The 25,133-nt window shown below is 46.9% G+C and overlaps 1 protein-coding gene and 1 non-coding gene across 3 annotated transcripts in view; one reads left to right on the forward strand and one right to left on the reverse strand.

Annotated features, from left to right (window-relative positions):
* Positions 1-12,423, forward strand: part of ADAM8 (ADAM metallopeptidase domain 8) — an 87,860-nt gene extending 75,437 nt beyond the window's left edge. For both annotated transcript variants that reach the window (XM_029058999.2, XM_029059001.2), the window contains exons 20-24: positions 933-1,122; positions 6,189-6,257; positions 8,197-8,247; positions 9,206-9,286; positions 12,024-12,423. In XM_029058999.2, coding sequence (XP_028914832.1) covers positions 933-1,122; positions 6,189-6,257; positions 8,197-8,247; positions 9,206-9,286; positions 12,024-12,071 — 439 coding nt within the window. In that variant the 3' untranslated portion in view covers positions 12,072-12,423. The remainder of the gene's footprint in view (positions 1-932; positions 1,123-6,188; positions 6,258-8,196; positions 8,248-9,205; positions 9,287-12,023) is intronic.
* On the reverse strand, positions 9,792-9,930 carry LOC114810474. The gene has a single exon (XR_003758173.1). It is a non-coding gene; the product is annotated as a small nucleolar RNA SNORA7 (small nucleolar RNA).
* Positions 12,424-25,133: the final 12,710 nt, after the last annotated feature.

Below are 25,133 nucleotides of genomic sequence, written 5' to 3' on the forward strand. Positions count from 1 at the left end.
TGGGGAAGACCTCATGGAGGAGATGAGATATTAGGAGGGCTTTGAAAGTGGAGAGTATGGTGGTCTGTCATATGTGAAGAGGGAAGGAGTTCCAGGCCAGAGGCAGGATGTGGGTGAGGGATCGGTGGCGAGATAGATGAGGTCGAGGTACAGTGAGTACGTTGGTGTTAGCGGAGCTGAGCGTGTGTGCTGGGCTGGGGGGTACGGGCAAGGTGATTGAGTGCTTTAAAGCCGATGATAAGGAGATTCTATTTGATGTGAGGTGGACCACTGGAGGTTCTTGAGGAAGGGGGAGATGTGAAATGAACTTTTTTTAGAAAAATGATCCCAGCCACAGAGTGAAGTATGGACTGAGGTAGGGAGAGACAGGAGGCAAGGAGGTCAGCAAGGTGGCTGATGCAGTAATCAAGGGGTAAAATGATAAGTGCAGATCAGCATAGTAGCATTTTAGATGGAGAGGAATGGGTGGTGGTGCAAAGGCGGAACTGACAGGGTGTGGTAACAGATTATAGTCAAGAGGAGAACAGGGTTTGGGTGGGAAGATGAGTTTGGTTAAGATTATTTCATTCATTCAGTCGTTCATTCAGTCGTATTTATTGAGTGCTTACTGTGTGAGCACAGTACTTGCATTGTTTCTACCCATGTACATTTGATAGAGTGCTTTGGAACATAGGAAATGCTGAAAGCGCTTAGTACAGTGCTCTGCACACAGTAAGCGCTCAATAAATACAATCGAATGAATGAAAGAATATTAATATTATCCACACCTTTGGCGAAATGGTTGACCAAGTCAGAGGGTGGAGAGAGAGAGAGAGAGAGCTCCTTCAGAGCATTTCTGGTGATTGCCAGAGTTCTGTAATGAGCTTCTTAGAAATCAGGGCTACATAGGGCTTCTTAGAAATCAGGCTCACAAGTTCAATTCCTTTCTCCAGAAACATGGCCACCAAGACCATCTCTGGCCTTTCGAACCCACTGTTCCAGGAGGGCAGCACCAACGATCCGGCGAAGAGCGCCGTCCAGCAGTCCAGCATCGGCTCCCCGGCGCTGGTCTCCACCACCTCCAACATCAAAACTTCCAACACCGCTTTTGTTGCAGTTACTACCAGCCAACATCCCCCAGCGGTAAGTCTCAGCGGGGCGATGAGCCCCTTGTAATAATAATATAATAATTATAATTATGGTATTTGTTATTAATAAAAATAATAATAAAATAATGATGGTATTTGTTAAGCACTTACTATGTGCCAACCACCATTCTAATCACTGGGGTAGATACAAGGTAATCAGGTTGTCCCATGTGGGGCTCACAGTCTTAATCCCTGTTTTACAGATGAGGTAACTGAGGCTCAGAGAAGTCAAGTGACTTGCCTAAGGTCACGCAGCAGACAAGTGGCGGAGCTGGGTTTAGAACCTATGACCTTCTAACTTCCAGGCCCGTGCTCTATTCGCTACGCCGTGCTGCTCCAGCTGTCATTCGGGAAGATTCAGTGAGAGGCAGCGTGCCCTGGGGAAAAGAGCTTGGGCCTGGAAGTCAGAGGATCTGGGTTCACCTCCCAGCCCCGCAACTCATCTTCTGTGTGACCTTGGGCAAGTCACTTCACTTCTCTAGTTCACCATTATCTCACATAGAAAATGGGGATTAAGATTGTGAGCCCCATGTGGGACAGGGAACTCACTCTGGTCAGAGCACTGTACTGTATCTTGAAGAAGCAGAATGGCGTAGTGGATAGAGCATGGGCCTGGTAATCAGAAGGTCACGGGTTCTCCTCCTATCTCTCTGGCGAACCAATCTCTGTCTCTTCTGCGCATTCCTCCTGCTCCCCGCCCTCTAACTGTGGAGGCCCCTCAAGGCTCAATTCTGGGTCCCCTTCTATTCACCATCTATACCCATTCCACTGGGAAACTCATTCCTATGGATTCAACTACCATATTATGCAGGTGATTCCCAAATCTCCAGCCCTGATCTCCCTCCTCTGCAGTCTCATATTTCCTCCTGCCTTCAGGGCATCTCTACTCAGATGTCCTGCTGACACCACAAACTTAAACTGAACAGAATTCTTCATCTTCCCGCTCAAACCCTGTCCTCCCCGTTACTGTAAACAACACTACCATCCTCCCTGTCTCACAAGCCTTGGCACTAGCCTTGACTCCTCTCTCTCATTCAACCAACATATTCAATCCATTTCTGAATCCTGTCGGTTCAACTTTCACTAAAATCCGCCATTTCCCCTCCATCCAAATTGCTACCACGATAATCCAATCACTTATCCTATCCCTCCTCAATTACTGCATCAGCGTTCTTGCTGATCTCCCTGCCTCCTGTCTCTCCCCACTTCAGTTCATACTTCACTCTGCTGCCTGGATCATTTTTCTACAGAAATATTCAGGTCATGTTTCCCCACTCCTCAACAACCTCCAGTGGTTGCCCCTCCAACACTGCATCAAAGAGACACTCCTTACCATCAACTATAAAGCACTCAATCACTTTGTCCCCTCCTACTTTACCTCCCAGATTTCCTACTATAACCCAGTCCTCACACTTGGCTCCTCTAATGCCCACCTACTCACTGACCCTCCATCTCATCTATTTCACCACTGACCTCTCGCCCTTGTGTCCTGCCTCTGACCTGGAACACCCTCACTTTTCATATCCGACAGATGATCACTGTTCCCGCTTTCAAAGCCTTATTAAAATCACACCTCCTCCAAGAAGCTAAGCCCTCATTTCCTCTTCTCTCACTCCCTTCTCTACATGCTCTTATACTTGGATTTCATCCTATATTCACCCCTCCCTCAGCCCCCCAGCACTTACGTACATATCCATAATTTATTTACACTAATGTCTGTCTTCCCCTCTAGCTCACTGTAGGCAGGGAACTTGTTTACCAATTCTGTTATATTGTACTCTCCCTAAATACAACTGATTGATAGAAATCCCTCTCTCTGACCATAACCTTCTCACCTGCCTCATCTCTCACACTCCCTCCCCCTGCAAATCTTCGCTACTGCCCCACAGAGACCTCCGCTCCCTCGATCCCATCCGTCTTTCCAATAGCATCTCTCCTCACCTTGCCGCCCTCTCCTCTCTTCCCACTCTCGACGAGCGGGTCTCCGCTCTCAACTCCACCCTCTCTACTCATCTCGACTCTCTCGCCCCCCTTTCCCTCCGCCTCTCTCGCTCCACTAACCCACAGCTCTGGATCACCTCCTCCGTCCGCCTCCTACGCTCCTATGCTCGAGCTGCTGAGCGCTGCTGGCGAAAGTCCAAGCACCGAGCCGACCTCACACACTTCAAATTTATCCTTTCCTGCCTTAACTCTGCCCTCTCCTCCGCCAGGCAAAGCTTCTTCTCCTCCCTCATCGACACCCATGCCCGTCACCCCCGCCGATTGTTCCGGACCTTTAACTCTCTCCTTAGGCCCCCTGTTCCTCCCCCTCCCCCATCTCTCACCCCCAATGATCTGGCCACCTATTTCCTCACGAAAATCAACACGATCAGGTCTGAGCTCCCCAAAGTCACCCCTCCGCCTCTCCCCTCCCCCCCACCAACCCCCTCCCCTACTTTCCCATCCTTCCCTGCAGTATCCTCAGAGGAGATCTCCTCCCTCCTCGCAAGTGCCACCCCCTCCACCTGCGCCTCGGACCCCATTCCCTCTCACCTTCTTAAAACCGTCGCCCCTGCCCTCCTCCCTTCCTTAACTTCTATTTTTAACCACTCAATCTCCAAGGGCTCCTTCCCCTCTGCCTTCAAACATGCCCACGTCTCCCCCATCCTAAAAAAAACCCGCTCTTGACCCCACTTCCCCCTCCAGTTATCGTCCTATCTCCCTACTACCCTTCCTTTCCAAAATCCTAGAACGAGTCGTCTACAATCGATGCCTAGAATTCCTTAACTCCCATTCTCTCCTATACCCCCTCCGATCTGGCTTCTGTCCCCTCCGCTCTACCGAGACTGCTCTCTCTAAGGTCACCCGTGACCTCCTTCTTGCCAAATCCAATGGCTCCTACTCCATTCTGATCCTCCTTGACCTCTCTGCTGCCTTTGACACTGTCGACCATCCCCTCCTCCTCCATACCTTATCTCACCTCGGCTTCACGGACTCTGTCCTCTCCCGGTTCTCCTCTTACCTCTCTGGCCGACCATTCTCGGTCTCCTACGCTGGAGCCTCCTCCCCCTCCCATCCTTTAACTGTTGGAGTTCCTCAAGGGTCAGTTCTCGGCCCTCTTCTGTTCTCCATTTACACTCACTCCCTCGGTGAACTCATCCGCTCTCACGGCTTTGACTACCATCTCTACGCAGATGACACGCAGATCTACATCTCTGCCCCTGTCCTCTCCCCCTCCCTTCAGGCTTGCATCTCCTCCCGCCTCCGGGACGTCTCCACCTGGATGTCTGCCCGCCACCTAAAACTCAACATGAGCAAGACTGAGCTCCTCATCTTCCCTCCCAAACCCGGTCCGCTCCCAGACTTCTCTATCACCGTGGATGGCACGACCATCCTTCCCGTCCCGCAGGCCCGCAATCTCGGTGTCATCCTTGACTCGTCCCTCTCGTTCACCCCACACATCCTATCCGTTACCGAGACCTGCCGGTTTCACCTCTACGATATCGCCAAGATCCGCCCTTTCCTCTCCACCCAAACGGCTACCTTACTGTTACGGGCTCTCGTTATATCCCGGCTAGACTACTGTGTCAGCCTTCTCTCTGACCTCCCTTCCTCCTCTCTCGCCCCGCTCCGGTCTATTCTTCACTCCGCTGCCCGGCTCATCTTCCCGCAGAAACGATCTGGGCATGTCACTCCCCTTCTTAAACAACTCCAGTGGTTGCCTATCGACCTCCGCTCCAAACAAAAACTCCTCACTCTAGGCTTTGAGGCTCTCCGTCACCTTGCCCCTTCCTACCTCTCCTCCCTTCTCTCTTTCCACCGCCCACCCCGCACGCTCCGCTCCTCTGCCGCCCACCTCCTCACCGTCCCTCGGTCTCGCCTATCCCGCCGTCGACCCCTGGGTCACGTCCTCCCGCGGTCCTGGAACGCCCTCCCTCCTCACCTCCGCCAAACTGATTCTCTTTCCCTCTTCAAAACCCTACTTAAAAATCACCTCCTCCAAGAGGCGTTCCCAGACTGAGCTCCTCTTCCCCCTCTACTCCCTCTGCCATCCCCCCTTTACCTCTCCGCAGCTAAAGCCTCATTTTCCCCTTTTCCCTCTGCTCCTCCACCTCTCCCTTCCCATCCCCACAGCACTGTACTCGTCCGCTCAACTGTATATATTTTCGTTACCCTATTTATTTTGTTAATGAATTGTACATCGCCTCGATTCTATTTAGTTGCCATTGTTTTTACGAGATGTTCTTCCCCTCGACGCTGTTTAGTGCCATTGTTCTTGTCTGTCCGTCTCCCCCGATTAGACCGTAAGCCCGTCAAACGGCAGGGACTGTCTCTATCTGTTGCCGACTTGTTCATCCCAAGCGCTTAGTACAGTGCTCTGCACATAGTAAGCGCTCAATAAATACTATTGAATGAATGAATGAATGATAGGAAAGGGCAAGGGGATTGAATGCTTTAAAGCCTATGGTAAGAAGTATCTCTTTAATTCAGAGTGGGATGATCAACCACTGGAGGTTGCTGAGGAGTGGGAAAACTTGGACTGAACGTTTTTGTAGAAAAATGATCCGGGCAGCAGAGTGAAGTATGGACTGGAGTGGGGAGAGACAGGAGGCTGGGAGGTCAGCAAGGAGGCTGATACAATAATCAACCTGAGATAGGAAAAGTGCTTGGATTCACATGGTAGCAATTCGGACGAAGAGGAAAGGGTGGATTTTAGCAATGTTTTGAAGGTTGAACAGACACAATTTGGTGACAGATTGAATATGTGGGTTGAAACAGTGCTGGTGCTTAGAACAGTGCTTGGCACATAGCACTTTACAAATACCATAATTATTATTAGGTGTGTTGCTTAATGAATACCATCGCTTGACTGATTAATGAACACCAAAATTAAAAGTTACTGAAATGCCTAATGCAGTATATCACCAGATCGTAAACTCCTTGTGGGCTGGAAGTATGTCTACCAATTCAGTTGTGTTGTGCTCTCCCAAGTGCTTAGTACAGTGCCCTGCACACAGTAAGGGCTCAATAAATACAATTGAATGAATGAATGGAATCATGGCCTCATATGCTCTCTTGCAGGCTCCGGCAGCCGGACCCAATGTCCCTTTCAGATTGCCAGTTTACTCCAGCTATCCTCCTGGGAACCAGGTAACCACTTTGCTTTCCGTGGTGGCCATTGGCTCAGAGCAGCAGAATTCCCCCAGGGACCGTTCTTCCTCTTGTGTGGACTATGTTCACCAGGAGGTGAATGCACTCTTATAACAAGCAGGGGCTTAAATAAATTTAGCAGTTCCAGGATCCACAGCCCCTGAGGGGGCTGGAGAAGCAGCTTGACCTAGTGGCTAGAGCACAGGCCTGGGAGTAAGAAGAACCTGGGTTCTATTGCCGGCACTGCCACGTTTGCTGTGTGACCTTGGGCAAATCACTTCATTTGTCTGGGCCTCAGTGACCTCATCTGTAAAATGGGGATTGAGACTGTGAGCCCCACTCGGGACAGGGAGTGGGTCCAAGTCTATTTGCTCGTATCCACCCCAGTGCTTAGTATAATGCCTGGCACATAGTAAGTGCTTAACAAGTACTATTATTATTATTTCAATAATTATAATAATAATCCCAGCTCCACCACATGTCTGTGTGACCTTGGACAAGTCACCTAACTTATCTGGGCCTCAGTTTCCTCATCTATAAAATGGGGATTAAAAGTGTAAGCCCCATGTGGGTTAGGGACTCTGTCCAACCTGATTAACTTGTATCTACTTCAGTGCTTAGAACAGTGCTTGGCACACACCAAGCGCTTAACAAGTACCATCATTATCATTACTATTAACCCGTGGGGGGGTCCCAGTGGGAGGGAGTCAGGAGTGAACCCCTACCTCTATGAGGCGAGGTCTAACTGGGCTTTGAGGAGGCTCCCAGAGGGCTGTAGGGGTGCCGATGGGGGAAAATGGGGACCCACGTCATATGTCAATGCAAGAACCCCTGCTCAATTTAATCCATGGCAGCAGTTTAACAACTAATCCAATGTGCATCTGAAAGGTATCGGCTACGCCATTTTCGAATGGGATTCAAAGAGAGCCTTCCTTCATTCGTTCATTCAATCAGTATTTACTGAGCGCTTTCATCAGAGGGCATTAAGGGATCAGAGCTCTTCATTCATTCATTTGGTAGTAATTATTATGGTAATTGTTAAAGCACTTATTATGTTGCTTACTGTGTGCAAAGCACTGTTCTAAGTGCTGGGGAAGATACAAGGTGATCAGGTTGTCCCACGTGGGGCTCACAGTCTTCATCCTCATTTTACAAATGAGGTAACCTAGGGCACAGAAAAGTTAAGTGACTTGCCCAAAGTCATACAGCTGACAAGTGGCTGAGCTGGGATTTGATCCCATGACCTCTGACTTCCAAGCCCGGGCTCTCTTTCCACTGAGCCACCCTGCTTCTTATAAGTTATAAGTTATGGTACTAGACAAGTACTGTTGTAAAGCCTGGGGTAGATACAAGTTAATCAGGTTGCACACAGCCCCTGTCCCCCATGAGGTTCACACTCTTAATCCCCATTTTGCAGATGAGGTAATGGAGGCCCAGAGAAGTGAAGTGACTTGCCCAAGATCACACAGCAGACAAGTGGCAGATCCGGATTAGAACCCATGACCTTCTGACTTTTAGGCTCATTCTCTATCCACTAACCCACTCGGAGAACTGACTGAGTAGCTAGCGTATGTGGAGCTCTATACAAGGTGCTAGAGAACATAATGTTAAAAGTAAAAGTTGTGGTCCCTGTCCTAGAGGAGCTTATAATCAAATGCACTGAGGTCTTAGAAACCCTATTTCTGTGGGAAATCAGGCTGGAAAAAAAATATAAATGAGCACACCTGTGATTAAAGATATCAGTTGCTATCCATTGAATAAGAGAGTTAACCTAACCCACAGGGTAGTAGCAAATCACGAGGGCAGTAGAAATAAGCTGTTGTTCTTCTGTAATGAAATAGCCAAGGAACCTCCAGTTCCCAGTGGGGAAAGTGGCCTGGGAGTCACTTACGGGACAGGTCACATGTGATAACTCTCTCATTCTCCTTTCTTGAATTAGATCCGACCTGCTCCGCCTAACAAACCTCTTCCAGAGCTGAAGCACAAACCGGTAAGACAAGATTCTTCAAAAGCCAGAGGCCCCCTGATTTTCCTAGTCCGGAGCCTCTCACTTCCTCTCCCCAGTTTCACCCACCTCCCTCAAGAAGGGCCCAGCTTAAAATCTGGAGGCCCAGAAAGTCCACCCCATTTGTGAGGAGAGCCAAGCCTTCATGGAATGGTTTGGTTCGACTGTCTCTGTTAAAACAACCTGGGCTCTGGCACAGATCCCAAAATGTAGGAGCCTTCTTGATGTGGAAAGAATGAGAGGACCTCTCTCACTTTATTTTTTCTCTCTCATTCTTTTTTCTCACACTTTTTTCTTTCTTTCTCCCTCTCCCCCCCCCTTTTTTTCCCTCTCCCTCTTTCTTTTTTATCTCTCTCTTTCCTCTCTCTTCCTCTCAGAATATCCCTCCCCTCTGCACTCTTCTCTGCTCCTGGACACGGTGGCCCTTCACAAGAGACCCCTATTGAGGCCCCACTTGACAGTGTCCCAATGTACAGTGAGGTGTGTCTGAATCAGAGTCTACCCCAGTGCTGTGCACAAGCGCTCAATGTGGCCTAGTGGCTAGAGCCTGGGCCTGGGAGTCAGAGGACTTGGGTTCTAATCCCAGCTCCACCACTGGTCTGCTGTGTGACTTTGGGCCGGTCGCTTCACTTCTCTGTGCCTCAGGTCCCTCATCTATAAAATGGGGATTAAGACTGTGAGCCCGATGTGGGACATGGACTGTGTCCAACCTGATTACTTTGTACCTACCCCAGTTGCCAGACATAGTAAGTGCTTAATAAATACCATAAAAAATTTAAGAAAGCCCTCAAGGCTCCAATGGGCTTCTTTGTCCCTGAATCAGTTGGGTTTCTGGAGTGGCAGCTGATATGTAGACCTCCCAAAGGGTCAAAAATTGTAGCTGAAAAATTGAGAACATCCGTCTGTGACTGGAACAAATTTCTAACCCCACTGTTCTTTGCAGGGAAACAAACCGACTTCGGCTCCTCCTCCGATCCCACCTGCCAAAGCTCCTGCGTTAATGTCACAGCCCGCTCAACCCCAGGTGAGACTGGCCCCAGAAGACAGGTGCCAATTCGGGTAGCCGATTCAGGCAGGCATGAAGCCTCTCGCCAATTTCTCCCAACAACTAGTGTTTGTGGGAAGTGGAAGAGAAAGCTGATTTGATTTGGTTTTAGTACAGAAGACTCTTGCCTTAATGAATGATTTAGTGGATTGGACTCCCTTCCTCCCTGTGTATTATCAGAGAAAAAGGATCTTCCCAGGGCCTATAAAAACATTATCGTTAGTATTGAGAACCTACTATGTGCAGAGCACTGTACTGTTGTTGTGTTATGCTGTCGAGTCGTGTCCGACCCATAGCGACGCCATAGGCACATCTCTCCCAGAATGTTCCACTTCCATCTGCAATCATTCTGGTAGTGGATCCATAGTGTTTTCTTAGTAAAAATCCAGAAATGGTTGACCATCGCCTCCTTCCATGCAAGTTTATTGAATCTCTGTCCTTGACTCTCTCCCAGGCCTCCCCTGCCCAGCACAGGTGAGTTTTGACTTGTAGCAGATTGCCTTCCACTCATTAGCCACTGGCTCAAGCTAGGAAAGGAATGGGCAGGTCTCTGCTTGACTCTCCCTCTTGTCGTCGTGACTGGTAGAGGACTGGAAACTCTCCAGGTGCAACCCTGAGAGGGGAAGCACTGTACTGAGCACTTGGAATAGTACAATAGCTTTGCTAGACACAATCCCTGCCCTTAAGGACCTTGTAAATTATTTGAAAGTCTATCTCCCCCACTAGATTGCAAGTAGGAAAGAAGCTCCTTTAGGGCAGAGATCATATCTACCAATGCTACTGTATTGTATTCTCCCAAGTGCTTAGTCCAGTGCTCTACATGCACGATAGGTTCAGGAAAAATGATTGATTGAGTGAAATGTATACGAGTTAGTCCGTAAGTAATAGGGGATGTTATCAGTTTTCTTCCTCAGTCCCTTCTGATTTGTTGCCGAATTGTACATTCCAAGTGCTTAGTACAGTGCTCTGCACACAGTAAGCTCTCAATAAATACTATTGAATGAATGAATGAATGAATTTGTCTTTCAGCTTGTGAAACTTGGGGGGGTGGTGTCTGTACACCGAAATACACATTAGTGATCATGGGATTAATGTTTGTGTACCCCTCTTGAGTGTAAGATCATTTTGAGTAGGGAACATGTCTACCAACTCTGTTAAACTGTCCTCTTCCAAGTGCTGATACGGTGCTCTGCACAACGTAAGCACGCAATAAATACCAATGATGGATTGATTCATTGATAGTGGAAGTCCACCCAGGGTGGGAGTCTTCTGGGAGAGATGGCTTCAAAAAACAACTCTGAGAGCTGGCATATGTTTTGTGTTCATTTGCAAGGCTTTTTCATCATAGAAATACAAGTATACCTCTAGAGAGAGAGAGAGAAGCTGTGTGGCTTAGTGGAGAGAGCATGGGCCTGGGAGTCAGAAGACCTGAGTTCTAATCCTGGCTCTGCCACTTGTCTGCTGTGTAACCTTGGACCAGTTACTTAACTTCTCTGTACCTCATTTACCTCATCTGTAAAATGGAGAGCCCCATGTGGGACATGGACTTTGTCCAACCTGATTATCTTGTATCTGTCCCAGCATTTAGTACACTCCCGGGCACATAGTAAGCACTTTCCAAATACCATTGAAAATCTTTCTGACTGGTTCATTTGACACCAATAAGCAGACATAGTTACACAGCAGGTGCTTTTTCAAGCGAGTGGAATATCAAACAATCAATCATATTTATTAAATGATTACTAGGGGCTGATCACTGTACTATGAACTTGGAACAATACACTAGAGTTGGTAGATATACTTCCTGCCTGCAACAAGTTTACAATCTAGAGCCTATCAATGTAGTGTTTAATTTTATTTCCAGTAATTTGCAAGAAAATGAAAACCTCTTTCTTCCCTCAAGGGTCAATATAAAGAGGTTCCCATAGCATCAATCTGTGGTATTTATTGAGCGCTTACTATGTGCAGAGCACTGTACTGAACTCTTGGGAGACTGTAATGTAACTGAGTTCATAATAATAATAATGTTGGTATTTGTTAAGCGGTTACTTTGTGCCAAGCACTGTTCTAAGCGCTGGGGGAGATACAGGGTAATCAGGCTGTCCCACGTGAAGCTCACAGTCTTCATCCCCATTTTACAGATGAGGTCACTGAGGCCCAGAGAAGTGAAGTGACTTGCCCACAGTCACCCAGCTGACAAGTGGCAGAGTCGCGATTCAAACCCATGACTTCGGACTCCCAAAGCCGGGCTCTTTCCACCGAGCCACGCCACATTCCCTCCCCAAAACAAGCTTACAGCCTAGCGGGAGAGATAGACACTAATGTAAATATACCTGGTGGAACTGCCTGCATTCTCAATGGCTGGGGGTTCACTGGGCCTAGCAGAAAGAGCACGGGCCTGGGAGTCAGAGCAGGTGGGTTCTAATCTTGTCTCTGCTGTGTATGACCTTGGGCAAGCCACTTCATTTCTCTGGGTCTCAGCTTCCTCATCTCTAAAATGGGGATTAAAACTGTGATCCCCATGTGGAACAGGGACTGTGTCCAACCTGATTACCTTGAATCTGCCCCATTGCTTAGAACAGTGCTTGGAATATCGTAAGCACTTTAAAAAAATTTTTTTTTAAAAAGAGTCAGTCTCAGCTGGGAAACTTGATTGTGCTACCCTCCACAGGGTTGAGTTTTTTAAAAATGTGCAATTTCTTTTCCTTTACTTAAGGGAGCCGTCTCTAAGGTGCCCCTGAAGCCCCCAGCCCGGCAGAGGTGACCACCCAGACGAACCCCAAGAAGGAAAGACAACCGAGAGACCCCAGCTTTGCATGATTTGAGCAAGTTGACGTCTAGCTTGGACAGCGCCATGATGTTTACCTTAGGCAGTTCTAAAATGTCTTCTTAGGATCTCAGCCATTTCCACTGAAACCTTCAAACAACTGTGCCTTAACACCAATAATGGGACATTTACAAGCACCAACAAGTGTCTACGCCTGCTGGACAGGAATTTGGGCCATGGTACTAGAGGAATGTTACCATTTTCATTACAACTGGAGGGGGTTTTGTTTGTTTTTAATGATATTTGTTTAGCACTACTTGCCGGGCACTGTACTAAGCGCTGGGGTAGATATGAGCTAATCAGGTTGGACACCGTTCCCGTCCCACATGGGGCTCACAGTCTTCATCCCCATTTTACAGATGAGGTTACTGAGGCCCAGAGAAGTGAAGTGACTTTCTGGAGGTGACACTGTAGTTAAGTTGCAGAGCCGGGGGATTAGAACCCAGATCCTTCTGACTCCCAGTCCCATGCTCTATCCATTAGGCCACACCGTTGTTTTTTTGGAGGGCCAAAAAGAGAGGGAAAATCCTGCTATAATCCAAAGTCATTTTTCTATCACTTAGGATCACTGGCATTGCCTCTTTCTTTTCAATCAGTACCGTGCAAGTGCTCGGTACAGTGCTCTGCACAGAGTAAGCGCTCGATAAATACCATGGATTACTCACAGCCCAGGGGAATTACCATCAAATTCTGCTCCAGAAGACTTTCGAGTCCCAGCATGTAATTTTCCTTGCAGGTTAAATTCCTTTCCTCTGTAGCATCCACAGGCTCCATCTGTAAAATAATAAAGGTCTGCTCTTTTCAACACAAATCAACCCTGGCTCTTTTCACTCTTGACCTGCCTGACTTCTAAATTGGGAAGTAAGGTGGGGTGAGGTGAGGTCCCTGCTTAATATACCCTTAGAAATGCAGGAATCAGGCTTGTAAATTCCCATCCTCCTAAATGCCCCAAGTGGAATATCATTTTCCGCATCAGGGACGCAACGCCAAATATACCTCTGTGCTTGCTCATAATGTTCCCCAGCGTCAAGAGTAGTGAGATGCAAGTGTTCATTCCAAATTCTGCCTCTAAACCTCAATCGCTCAGGTGTTTTCAACTAAAAAGCAAAAGCACAAAAATGCAGCGAACTTTCATATCTAGCCCCTCTGTCTTCTTCAGAAGCATCTTACAGTTCAGGTACGATCATTTCAGGAGCAAGACAAATTATATATTTGTATATATTAATATAGAAATAAGCAATACAGGTATATATGTGCCAGTCATCTTTTGTAAATCCTAGCCCCAAGAACAGCTCTCTGTTTTGCTCTCTGGCAAGCCTTGGGACCTATTTGAAGTAAGTTCTTGAAACTCAGTCCTCTATAAGCAAGGATTAGGGAGGCAGTGAAAAATACTCAGTCTCTCTGAGCCAGCAGACCCAATTTGAAGTGTATCATCGCCCTGGGGAAATTTTAGCAAATAGCCCCCATCCCAAGAGTCAATGCACACAAAAAAGATTATTCATATTTAGTTTTTTAAATGTTTAAAAAAATTGTTTATGGTATGCACAGATTCCAACGGAGATACAGGATACGTATCCAGTACCATTTGCAAAATTCTCATCAAATTTCTATGTAAGCATGATTTTGGATTCAGAAAATGGGTCCAGTGGACCCAGAGCTGGGGCTAGCTCCCCTGACGAAGTGGTCTCTGGAAGAAGAGTTTAATGAGTCAAAGTTTGTGAATTCCCACAGAATGTCCTTTCTATGAGACATAGTGATTTTCAGCAGGAAGGTCATCTCTTGGAAGGGACACTTCTATCTGCAACTTAAGACCCCAGGAGTGCCTTATCTGGGTTTAGGGAGGAAGGTACAGCAGGGAGATAACAGGAGTATTGAGGTGGGAACCAATCAATCCATCAATCAATCAGTCATATTTATTGAGCCCTTACTGTGTGCAGAGCACTGTAAGAAAAGCTCAGTCGAGTACAATAAAACGGACACATTCCTGGCCCACAGTGAGCTTGCAGTCTAGAACGGGGAGACAGACATTAATATAAATACATTACAGAAGTGGACAGAAGTGCTGTGGGGCTGAGAGGGTCGGAGTGGTGAATAAAGGGAGCAAATCAAGGTGATGTATTAGGGAGTGGGAGAAGAGGAATTGCAGGCTTAGTCAGGGAAGGCCTCTTGGAGGAAATGTGCCTTCAAAAAGGCTTTGACAGGTTGGGAAGAATCATTGTTTGTCAGATATAAAGAGGGAGAGCATTCCAGGCCAGAGGCAGGACGTGGGTGAGAAGTCGGCAGCGAGATAGACGAGACTGAGGTACGGTGAGCAGGTTGGCATTAGAGGAACGAAGTTCCAGGTGCAGCAAGCCTGTGACACGGAAGCCTCAGGTCTGAAGTCATGATTAAGTTGTCTTGTTTTTGTCTGTCTGTCTCCCCCGATTAGACTGTAAACCCGTCAATGGGCAGGGAACGTCTCTATCTGTTGCCGAATTGTACATTCCAAGCGCTTAGTACAGTGCTCTGCACATAGCGCTCAATAAATACTACTGAATGAATGAATGAATGAGTGAAATCACCACCCACTCTTAACTGGTCTAGCGGGCATTTCTCCAATGCTGCTCTCACATTCTCGGTTCATGAGGACGGAAGACACTGTCAGTATTTGTTTATATTAAAGCCCCTTGGATTTTCTCTGTTAAATTCTTAATGGATAGATTGCTCTGAATAGAGGGAGAGCATTTTGGATCCTTTTACTGTAAGCCAACTTTTGATGTGTGTTTTTATTACACTGCGCTGTGTGAAATTGAATGTTGATTCTTTGGCTAAGATTAAGACATTGAATGCTTTGGAAAATTAAAAGATTGAAAAGAGGTCAGCACATACATTGTTTGGTTTCTGTAACAGAATACGACCTTGCCGGGCAATTGTTCCTGAAAGGCAGGCTTCAGACATTTGGCTACCCTGAGTGGGGGGGGGGGGGGGGGCGGGGGAATGTGGGGTCCCTTGCCATCCTGACATTACGCTATGTGTGTTGAGCCTTGTGAGTTTGCTTTAGGTGCTCAGTCATCTCTCCCCCTCCTACTTTATTCATTCATTCATTCAATAGTATTTATTGAGCACTTACTATGTGCAGAGCACTGTAGTAAGCGCTTGGAATGTACAAATCGGCAACTGATAGAGACAGTCCCTGCCCACTGACGGGCTCACAGTCTTAATGGGGGAGACAGACAAAAACAATAGCCATAAATAGAATCAAGGGAATGTACCTCTCATTAAAACAATAGCAATAAATAGAATCAAGGTGAGGTACATCTCATTAACCAAATAAATAGGGTAATAAAAAAATAAATACAATTGAGCGGACAACACAGTGCTCAGGGGAGAGGAAGGGGGGGGCGCTTAGCTGAGGGGAGGTGAAGCAGGGGGCAGAGGGAACAGAGGGCAAAGGGGAAGCTCAGTCTGGGAAGGCCTCTTGGAGGAGGTGAGCTCTAAGTAGGGCTTTGAAGAGGGGAAGAGAATTAGTTTGGCAGAGATGAGGAGGGAGGGCATTCCAGGACCGCAGGAGGATGTGGCCCAGGGGTCAACGGCAGGATAGGCGGGGACGGGGGACAGTGAGGAGGTGGGCGGCGGAGGAGCGGAGCGTGCAGGGTGGGCAGTAGAAATAGAGAAGGGAGGAGAGGTAGGAGGGGGCAAGGTAATGGAGAGCCTTGAAGCCCAGAGTGAGAAGCTTTTCTTTTGTGCGGAGGTTGAGAGGCAACCCCTGGAGGTTTTTAAGAAGGGGAGTGACATGCCCAGAGCGTTTCTGCAGGAAGATGAGCCGGGCAGGGGAATGAAGAATAGACTGGAGCGGGGAGAGACAGGAGGAAGGGAGATCAAAGAGAAGGCTGATACAATAATCCAGCAGGAATATTATGAGAGCCTGTACCACTAAGATAGCCGTTTGGGTGGAGAGGAAAGGGCGGATCGTGGCGATATTTATCTTGCTGATCTCCTATGACAACCCAATCCATACACGTTGATCCTCTAACATTAAGCAGCACACTGTACCTCGACCTCATCTGTCTCATCGTTGACCCCTTGCCCACATCTTCCCACTGTCCAGGAACTCCTTCCCTCTTCAAATATCACAGACCAACACTCTCCCCACCCTCAAAGCCTTACTAAAGTGGTGTCTTCTCCAAGAAGCTCATTTCCCCCATTGTCCCTCTCTTCTGCATCACCTAGGAATTCAGATATTAATAATAATAATAATGACTGTGGTATTTGTTAAGCACTTACTATGTGCCAGGCACTGTAATATCTGGGGTGGATATAAGCAAATCAGGTTGGACACAGTCCCTGTCCCACATGGTGCTCACGGTCTCAAACCCCATTTTACAGATAAGGGAATTGAGGCATGGAGAAGTGAAGTGACTTGCCCAAAGTCACACAGCAGACAGGTGGCAGGGATAGGATTAGAACCCATGACCTTCTAGCGTCCACCCGAGCACTTTGATATTTATTTGCCCCACCCGAGCCCCATAGCACTTAGTTCATGTCCTTATACTCTGCCATTTTCACTTCTAGATTATAAACTCCTTGTGGCAGGGAACATGTCTACCAACTCTACTGTACTATACTCTCCCAAGTGCTTAGTACATGCTCTGGGCACAGTAGCCGCTCAATAAATGCCATTAATTGATTGATTGATTCTCCAGAACCTAGAGCGTTTCCCCTGGGGGATTCCGGACTGTCAATCGATCCATCAATTATATTTATTGAGTGCTTACTACGTGCAAAGTACTGTACTAAGTCCTTGGGAGATTCCAATAGAACAGAGAAGCAGTGTGGCTCAGTGGAAAGAGCCCAGACTGGGGAGTCAGAGGTCATGGGTTCTAATCCCAACTTGTCACCTGTGTGACTTTGGACAAGTCACTTCGTTTCTCTGTGCCTCAGTTCCCTCAACTGTCAAATAAGGGATTAAGACTGTGAGCCCCACGTGGCACAACCTGATCACCTTGTATCCTCCCCAGCGCTTAGAACAGTGCTTTGCACATAGTAAGCACTTAACAAATGCCATCATTAATTAATCAGCAGAGTCGGTAGACAGGTTCCCTGCCCACAGCGAGCTTCCAGGCTGCATCCACCTCTTTGGACCACCCCTCTACGTCTCCGTTGATGCAGGCACCATTTCTAGTTCTACCCTCACATGCTGCCAACCCCTCGTTCATGCCCTCTCTCCTGCCCAGAACTCTTCCCCGTTACCGATCTGGCAGACCAACACACTCCTCGCCCTACCAAAATCATGTGTCTCTGAGGAAGCCTTCCCTGATGAAGCTCTCAATCGGTGATATTTATTGAGTGCTTTGTGCAGAACACAGTACTAAACCCTCCTGCTCCTACCTTATGTCCCCTCTCTATTGGCTCACTTAGTCCCACCTCTAAGTATTTAAATACTCAAAGTAATCACCAGACCACGGCCCCCCAGCACTGATGTACATACCCTTATACTTGTTTGCTTCCTCCAGTGGCTGTCCACTTCCGCATCAAAGAGAAACTCCGCACCATTGCCTTTAAAGAACTCAATCACCTTGCCTCCTCCTATCTTTCTTGGCTGATTTCCTTCTCCAACCCAGCACGCACACTTCATTACTCTAACACCAACATAATCACTGTATCCTGATCTCCTCTACCTCACCACCGACACCTCACCGACATCATGCCTCTAGCCAAAACTCCCCCCCTTCACATGTGACAGACCATCACTCTTCTCACCTTCACAGCCATATTGAAAGCACTTCTTAAAGAAATCGACCCTGAGTAAACATTCATTACCCCAACCCCCATCCCTTCTATGTCAGCCTTGCATTTGGATTCGGTACCCATCATTCAATCAATCGATCATATTTACTGATTGTTTACTATGGGCACACCATTGTACTAAGAGCTTGAGAAAGGACAATCTAACAGAGTTGGTAACGTGGCCTCTGCCCTCAACAAGCTTATGGCTCAGTGGAAAGAGCACGGGCTTTGGAGTCAGAGGTCATGAGTTCGAATCCCAGCTCTGCCACTTGTCTGCTGTGTGACCTTGGGCAAGTCACTTCACTTCTCTGTGCCTCAGTTACCTCATCTGTAAAATGGGGATGAAGACTGTGAGCCCCACATGGGACAACCTGATTCCCCTGTGTCTACCCCAGCGCTTAGAACAGTGCTCTGCACATAGTAAGCGCTTAACAAATACCAACATTATTATTATTATTAGATGGGGAGACGGACATTAATATAAACAAATAAATTACACATATGTAAATAAATGTTGTGATGTTGAGGGCGGGTGGAATAAAGGGTGCAAATCCAAGTGCGAGGGTGATGCAGAAGAGAGTGGGAGCAGAGGAAATGAGGGCTTAGTCAGGGAAAGCCTCTCTTCTAGACCGTAAGCCTGCTATGGGCAGGGATTGTTTCTTTATTGCTGAATTGTAATAATAATTTTGGAATTTATTATACACTTATGTGCCAGGCACTGTACTGGTTAATAAAGCAGTGTGGCTTAGTGGAAGGAGCACAGGCTTAGGAGTCATAGGTCTTGGGTTCTAATCCCAGCTCCACCACCTGTCAGCTGTGTGACTTTGGGCAAGTCACTTGACTTCTCGGTGCCTCAGTTACCTCATCTGTAAAATGGGGATTAAGTCTGTGATCCTCACTTGGGACAATCTGATTACCCTGTATCTACCCCAGTGCTTAAAACAGTGCTTGATGCATAGTAAGGGCTTAACAAATACCAACATTATTATTGTTATTATTAAACCTGCCCTCAGACCCAGAGCACTTACGTATATATCCGTAAATTATTTTAATATCTGCCTCCCCTTCTAGACTATAAGCTCTCTGTGGGCAGGGAACATGTCCACCAGCTGTTATATTGAACTCTCCCAAGTGCTAAGTACAGTGCTCTGGGCAGTAAAATGTTCAATAAATATCACTGTTTAATTGATTCCCTTACCTGTAATTTTATGTACCGTTTACCTGCTAGACTGTAAGCTGGGTGAGAGCAGGGCTCATGTCTATCAACTGTATTGTACCGTACTCTCCCAAGAACTTAATAAGTGCTATGTACAAAGTAAGCACTCAATAAATATCACTGATCGATTGAATCAGTGAGAGGGATTCTGGGTGCCTTCAAAATTCTAACCACCATGACCCTGTGGTCTGCCTTCTCTGGCAATCTGTCAGTCAGTGGTATTTACTGAGCACCTATTGTGTGCAGAGCATTATTAAACTCAATATGTCTAAGATTGAGCTCCTTATCTTCCCTCCCAAACCCTGTCCTCTCCCTGACTTCCCTGTCACTGTGGATGGTACGACCATCCTTCCCGTCTCTCAAGCCCACAACCTCGGTGTCATCTTTGACTCGGCTCTCTCGTTCACCCCACGCATCCAATCCGTCACCAAGGCCTGCCGGTCTCACCTTTACAATATTGCCAAGATCCGCCCTTTCCTCTCCACCCAAACGGCTATTTTACTGGTACAGGCTCTCATAATATCCCGGCTGGATTATTGTGTCAGCCTTCTCTCTGATCTCCCTTCCTCCTGTCTCTCCCCGCTCCAATGTATTTTTCACTCTGCTGCCTGGATCATCTTCCTACAGAAACGCTCTGGGAATGTCACCCCCCTCCTCAAAAACCTCCAGTGGTTGCCTCTCAACTACTGTATCAAGCAAAAACTCCTCACTATTGGCTTCAAAGCTCTCATTCATTCATTCATTCAATTGCATTTATTGAGCGCTTACTGTGTGCAGAGCACTGTACTACGTGCTTGGAAAGTACAATTCGGCAACAGAGAGAGACAATCCCTAGCCAACAACGGACTCACAGTCTAGAAGGGGGGAAGACAGACAAAAAACCAAAACAAAACAAGAAGACAGGCATCGGTGTCACTCTGCAGGGAGGTGGGGAAGGACTTGGCCAAGTGGAATCACCGTCACCGTGAGTTCCTCAGGCTACGCGCGAACTAAATAACAGGTGGGAAACCCTGAGCCCACAGTCCTTTTGCTTCTCAATCACACAACAAAGGCTTCAGGTGCATATAAAAATGAGTATGGGCACTCATCGTCCACCAGAATGGAGAAAAACACTCCACACAAATCTAACTCCACACCAGAACATCCACCGGAGGTTAGCCGATGATTATCTCTTCCTCGGTTCAGGTTCCAAGGGAACATGGACAAACCATTCTTCCTCCCTTCTCCCCGATCCCTCTCCTCAACAGACAGAGCAATGATCCACCCAGCCCCCGAATGTTGTTGCATTAGGCAGCTCTCTGGATGCCACCCGCACCTTCTGCCTGCCAGCCAGTCAGGCAGGGACCCCGGGAATCTCCTTGCCCCCTCCAACCTCACCTCCCTTCTCTCCTTCTACTGCCCACCCTGTACACTCCGCTCCTCTAGTGCCTCTAACCTCCTCACTGGGCCTTGTTCTCTCCCGTCCCTCCATTGATCCCTGGCCCACATCCTCCCGTGTTCTGGAATGCCCCCCTCCTCACATCTGCCAAACTAACTCTCTTCCCCTCTTCAAAGCCCTACTGAGAGCTCACCTCCTCCAAGAGGCCTTCCCAGATTGAGACCTCTGCCCCTCCTCCCCTCCCCAACACCCCGACTCCCTCCCTCTGCTCTACCTCCTTCCCTGCCCCACAGCACTTGTGCATATTTGTACATATTTATTATTCTACTTATTTTATTAGTAATGTGTATTTGTCTATAATTCTATTTTTCTATTTTGATGCTGTTGATGCTTGCTACTTGTTTTATTTCGTTGTCTGTCTCCCCCTTCTAGACTATGAGCCCGTTGGTGGTTAGGGATTGTCTCTACCTGTTGCTAAATTGTACTTTCCAAGTGCTTAGTAGAGTGCTCTGCACAAAGTAAGTGCTCAATAAATATGATTGAATGAATGAATAAGATGCTTTGGAGAATTCAAAAGAATTAGTAATAATAATAATGATGATGCTAGTTTTTGTTAAGCGCTCTCCGAGTCGGCGGGCTTTGGCACCTTCCCGCTACAATTAGGTTTGTCCCTTCGTCCGGCTCCTCCCATCCCCTACCAACCCCCCAGCAACCTCCCTAGCATTAGCTCACACCTTTGTGTTACAATAAATCCCGGCTCTGCCTCTTGTCAGCTGTGTGACTGTGGGCAAGTCACTTAACTTCTCTGTGCCTCAGTTACCTCATCTGTAAAATGGGGATTAACTGTGAGCCTCACGTGGGACAACCTGATTACCCTGTATCTCCTCCAGAGCTTAGAACAGTGCTCTGCACATAGTAAGTGCTTAACAAATACCAACATTATTATTATTATTAATCAATCAACCAGCACTTTTTTAAATTTTATTTTAATGGCATTCATTAAACAGTTACTATAAGACGGATACTCTACTGAGTGCTGAGATAGATATAAGATAATAGGGTTGGACATAGTCCCTCTCCCACATGAGGCTCACAGTCTTAATCCCCACTTTATAGATGAGGTAACTGAGCAGAAAGAAGTTAAGTGACTTGCTCAAGGTCACACAGCAGACAAGTGGCAGAGCTGGGATAATAATAATAATAATAACAGTATGTGCTTAAAAATGTGCCAGGCACTATACTAAGTACTGAGGTGGATACAAGCAAATTGGGTTGATCACAGTGTCTCTGTCCCACATAATAATAATAATAATTGTGGTATATGTTAAGCACATACTAAGTGCCAGACACTGTTATAAGCACTGGAGTAGGTATAAGATAATCAGGTTGAAAACGGTCCCTGTCCCACATAGAGCTCACAGCCTTAATCCCTATTTTTCAGATGAGGTAACTGAGGCCCAGAGAAGTGAAATGACTTGCCCAAGGCCACACAGCAGAAAAATGGCAGAGCCAGGATTAGAACCCAGTTTCTTGACTAAAAGCCCTATGATCTATCCATTAAACTACGCTGCTTCTCATCGTTGCATGGCCTTGGGGAAACAACACAGGGCTGGGAGTAGGGAGATTTAGAATCTAATCCTGCCTCCACCTCTTTCCTGCTATGTGAAATTGGACAAGTCACTTACCTTCTTTCTCTGTGCCTCAGTTACCTCACCTGTAAAATGAGGATTAAATTGCTGTTCTTCCTCCCGTTTAGTCAGTGAGTCCCCACTGAGAATGTGTCTAATCTGATTTTCTTGGGTCTTCCTCAGTGCTTAATACAGTGCTGGGTACACGGTAAATGCTTAACAAATACCACGACTGGTTTTGAGCGTAATATTTAATTATTAATTATTGTTTGTAATTATTTGTGATTATTAATAATAACAGCCAATCAATCAATAGAGAACCTGCTGTCTGCAGAGCACAGTACTAATCACTTGGGTGAGTACAATGGAGATAGTAGGGCACAATCTCTGCTCAAAAGGAGCTTGCAGTCTAGCAGACGAGACATTAGCAGAAATTACAGACAGGTAAACCGAGGTTCCCTGGGAAATTAGCATTGAGTAAGAGCTCTGGCTCCAGCAGCAGCGTGGCCTAGTGGATGGAGCATGGGCAGGAACTGTGTTCTAATCCCAGCACTGCCACTTATCTGCTGTGTGACCTTAGGCAAGTCATTTCACTTTTCTATGCCTCAGGTATCGCCTCTGTAAAATGGGCATTAAGATTCACCCGCTTACCAATTGTCCAACCCAATTACCTTGTTTCTACCTATGTGGTTAGTACAGTGCCTAGCACATAGTAAGCACTTAGCAAATTATTATCATTATTATTATGTGAGAGCACTTTGGGCAGGGAATACCTCACAAGGTGTGAGTGCTCTGCACACTGTCAGTGCTCATAAATACCATTGATTGATTGATGGATGGATGGTGAGGGAGAGGTGCTTTCCAGCTGTCCCCAAGGGCCCTCTCTGAATCAATCCATTAATCAAACATATTTGTTGAGCACTTAATAATAATAATGTTGGTATTTGTTAAGCGCTTACTATGTGCAGAGCACTGTTCTAAGCGCTGGGGTAGATACAGGGTCATCAGGTTGTCCCACGTGAGGCTCACAGTTAATTCCCATTTTACAGATTAGGTCACTGAGGCCCAGAGAAGTTAAGTGACTTGCCCACAGTCACACAGCTGACAAGAGGCAGAGCCGGGAGTCGAACCCATGACCTCTGACTCCCAAGCCCGGGCTCTTTCCACTGAGCCACGCTGCTTCTCTTATGCAGAGCACAGAAATAAGAGCTTGGGAGAGTTACAGTATAACAGAATTGTTAGACACACTCCCCGGCCAGTAAGGAGCTTGCAGTCATTCATTCATTCATATTTATTGAGCGCTTACTGTTCATTCATTCAATCTTTCAATCTTATATATTGAGCACTTACTGTGTGCAAAGCACTGTACTAAGCACTTGGAAAGTACAATTCAGAAATAAAGAGAGACAATTCCTTCCCACACCGGCCTTACAGTCTAGAAAGGCGGAGACAGATATAAACACAAATAAATAGGCAACAATATAAATAAATAGAATCATAGATACATACATATATACACAAGTGCTGTGGGGCAGGGAGAAGGGGGTAGAGAAAAGAGAGTGAATTGAGGTGACACGGAAGGGAGGGAGAGCTGAGGAAAGAGGGGGCTTAGTCTGGGAAGGGGTCCTAGAGGAGGTGAGCCTTCAAAAGGGCTTTGAAGGGGGAAGTGTGATTGTTTTCCAGATTGAGGAGGGAGGGTGTTCTAGGCCAGAAGTAGGACGTGGGCCAGGGTCGAAGGCGGGGCAGAACAAAATGAGACCCAGTGAGAAGGTTAGCGACACTAGTGGAGTGGAGTGTGTGGGCTGAGCTGGAGAAGGAGAGAAGGGAGGTGAGGTAGGAGGGGGAAAGGGAATGGACAGCTTTGAAGCCATTAGGGAGGAGTTTTTGCTTCATGCGAAGGTTGATAGGCAACCACTGGAGGTTTTTGAAGAGGGGAGTGACATGACCAGAGCGTTTCTGTAGAAAGATAATCCGGGCAGCAGAGTGAAGTATAGACTGAAGTGGGGAGAGACAGGAGGTTGGGAGGTCAGAAAGGAGGCTGGTGCAGTAATCTAGTTAGGATAGGCTGAGTGATTTCCATGTTCAGAGCGCCATATTAAATGCTTGGGAGAGTACAATAGAACAATAAACAGACACATTCCCTGCCCACAACGATGGTACAGTCTGAAACCAGTAGAACTAGGAGAGTGGCCCCTCTGTTTCATCATTGAAAAGGTCATGTTTTCACTGTACCCAATTTTTCCAGTTGATCGATGGCAATATCAAAGATAAAACTGTGAAACCTAAGAATATTTTTTTGGCATCCCTTTAGGATGTTCTGGGCCTCATGAGGAATAAGTGTTGCTTCCAACCCAGCGCACCTGCCAGGAGTAATGCAGACACGTCCAAAACAAATCCCTGCCCCAGATTAATCCAGTGCTGGCAGATTTGCGTTACATGTCGAGTTCAAATGTGAGAATTGTATACAAGCAGGCGAAAACTCAGCGGCCAACATTTACCTCTTGGAAAAGGGGAATTTTCAAACGAGATCAAGCTAGCAACAACAGGCTAGCTTGATCTCTTTTGAAAATTCCCCTTTTCAACACAGAATCATCAACACAGTTTGCGATTGAGAGCTAAATGGGAACCCTTTCTGCCGCAGGGCTTTGTGCAGTAGAAACTTAACTATAATAGTAATCCCTTTTATTGCGTAAGAGAAAATTGCTTACCCTCACTCTTCACCCAACTTTGAAAGGTTTTGTCTCAAGAACCTCACCTTCACATTAATTCCCTGAATTGTTCATATAATAGTAATAATTTTAATAATAATAATTGTGGTATGCTTACAATGTGCCAAGCACTGTACAAAGTGCTGAGGTAGATACAAGATAAGCAGGTCGGACACAGTCCCTGTCCCACATGGGGCTCACAGTCTAATTCTGAGGAAGAACAGATATTTAGTGTGCATTTTGCAGAGGAAGAAAATGAGGCATAGAGAAGTTAAGTGACTTGCCCCAGGTCACATAGCAGGC

This window comes from Ornithorhynchus anatinus, chromosome 3 (assembly GCF_004115215.2).
Source record: "Ornithorhynchus anatinus isolate Pmale09 chromosome 3, mOrnAna1.pri.v4, whole genome shotgun sequence".
Taxonomy (NCBI): domain Eukaryota; kingdom Metazoa; phylum Chordata; class Mammalia; order Monotremata; family Ornithorhynchidae; genus Ornithorhynchus; species Ornithorhynchus anatinus.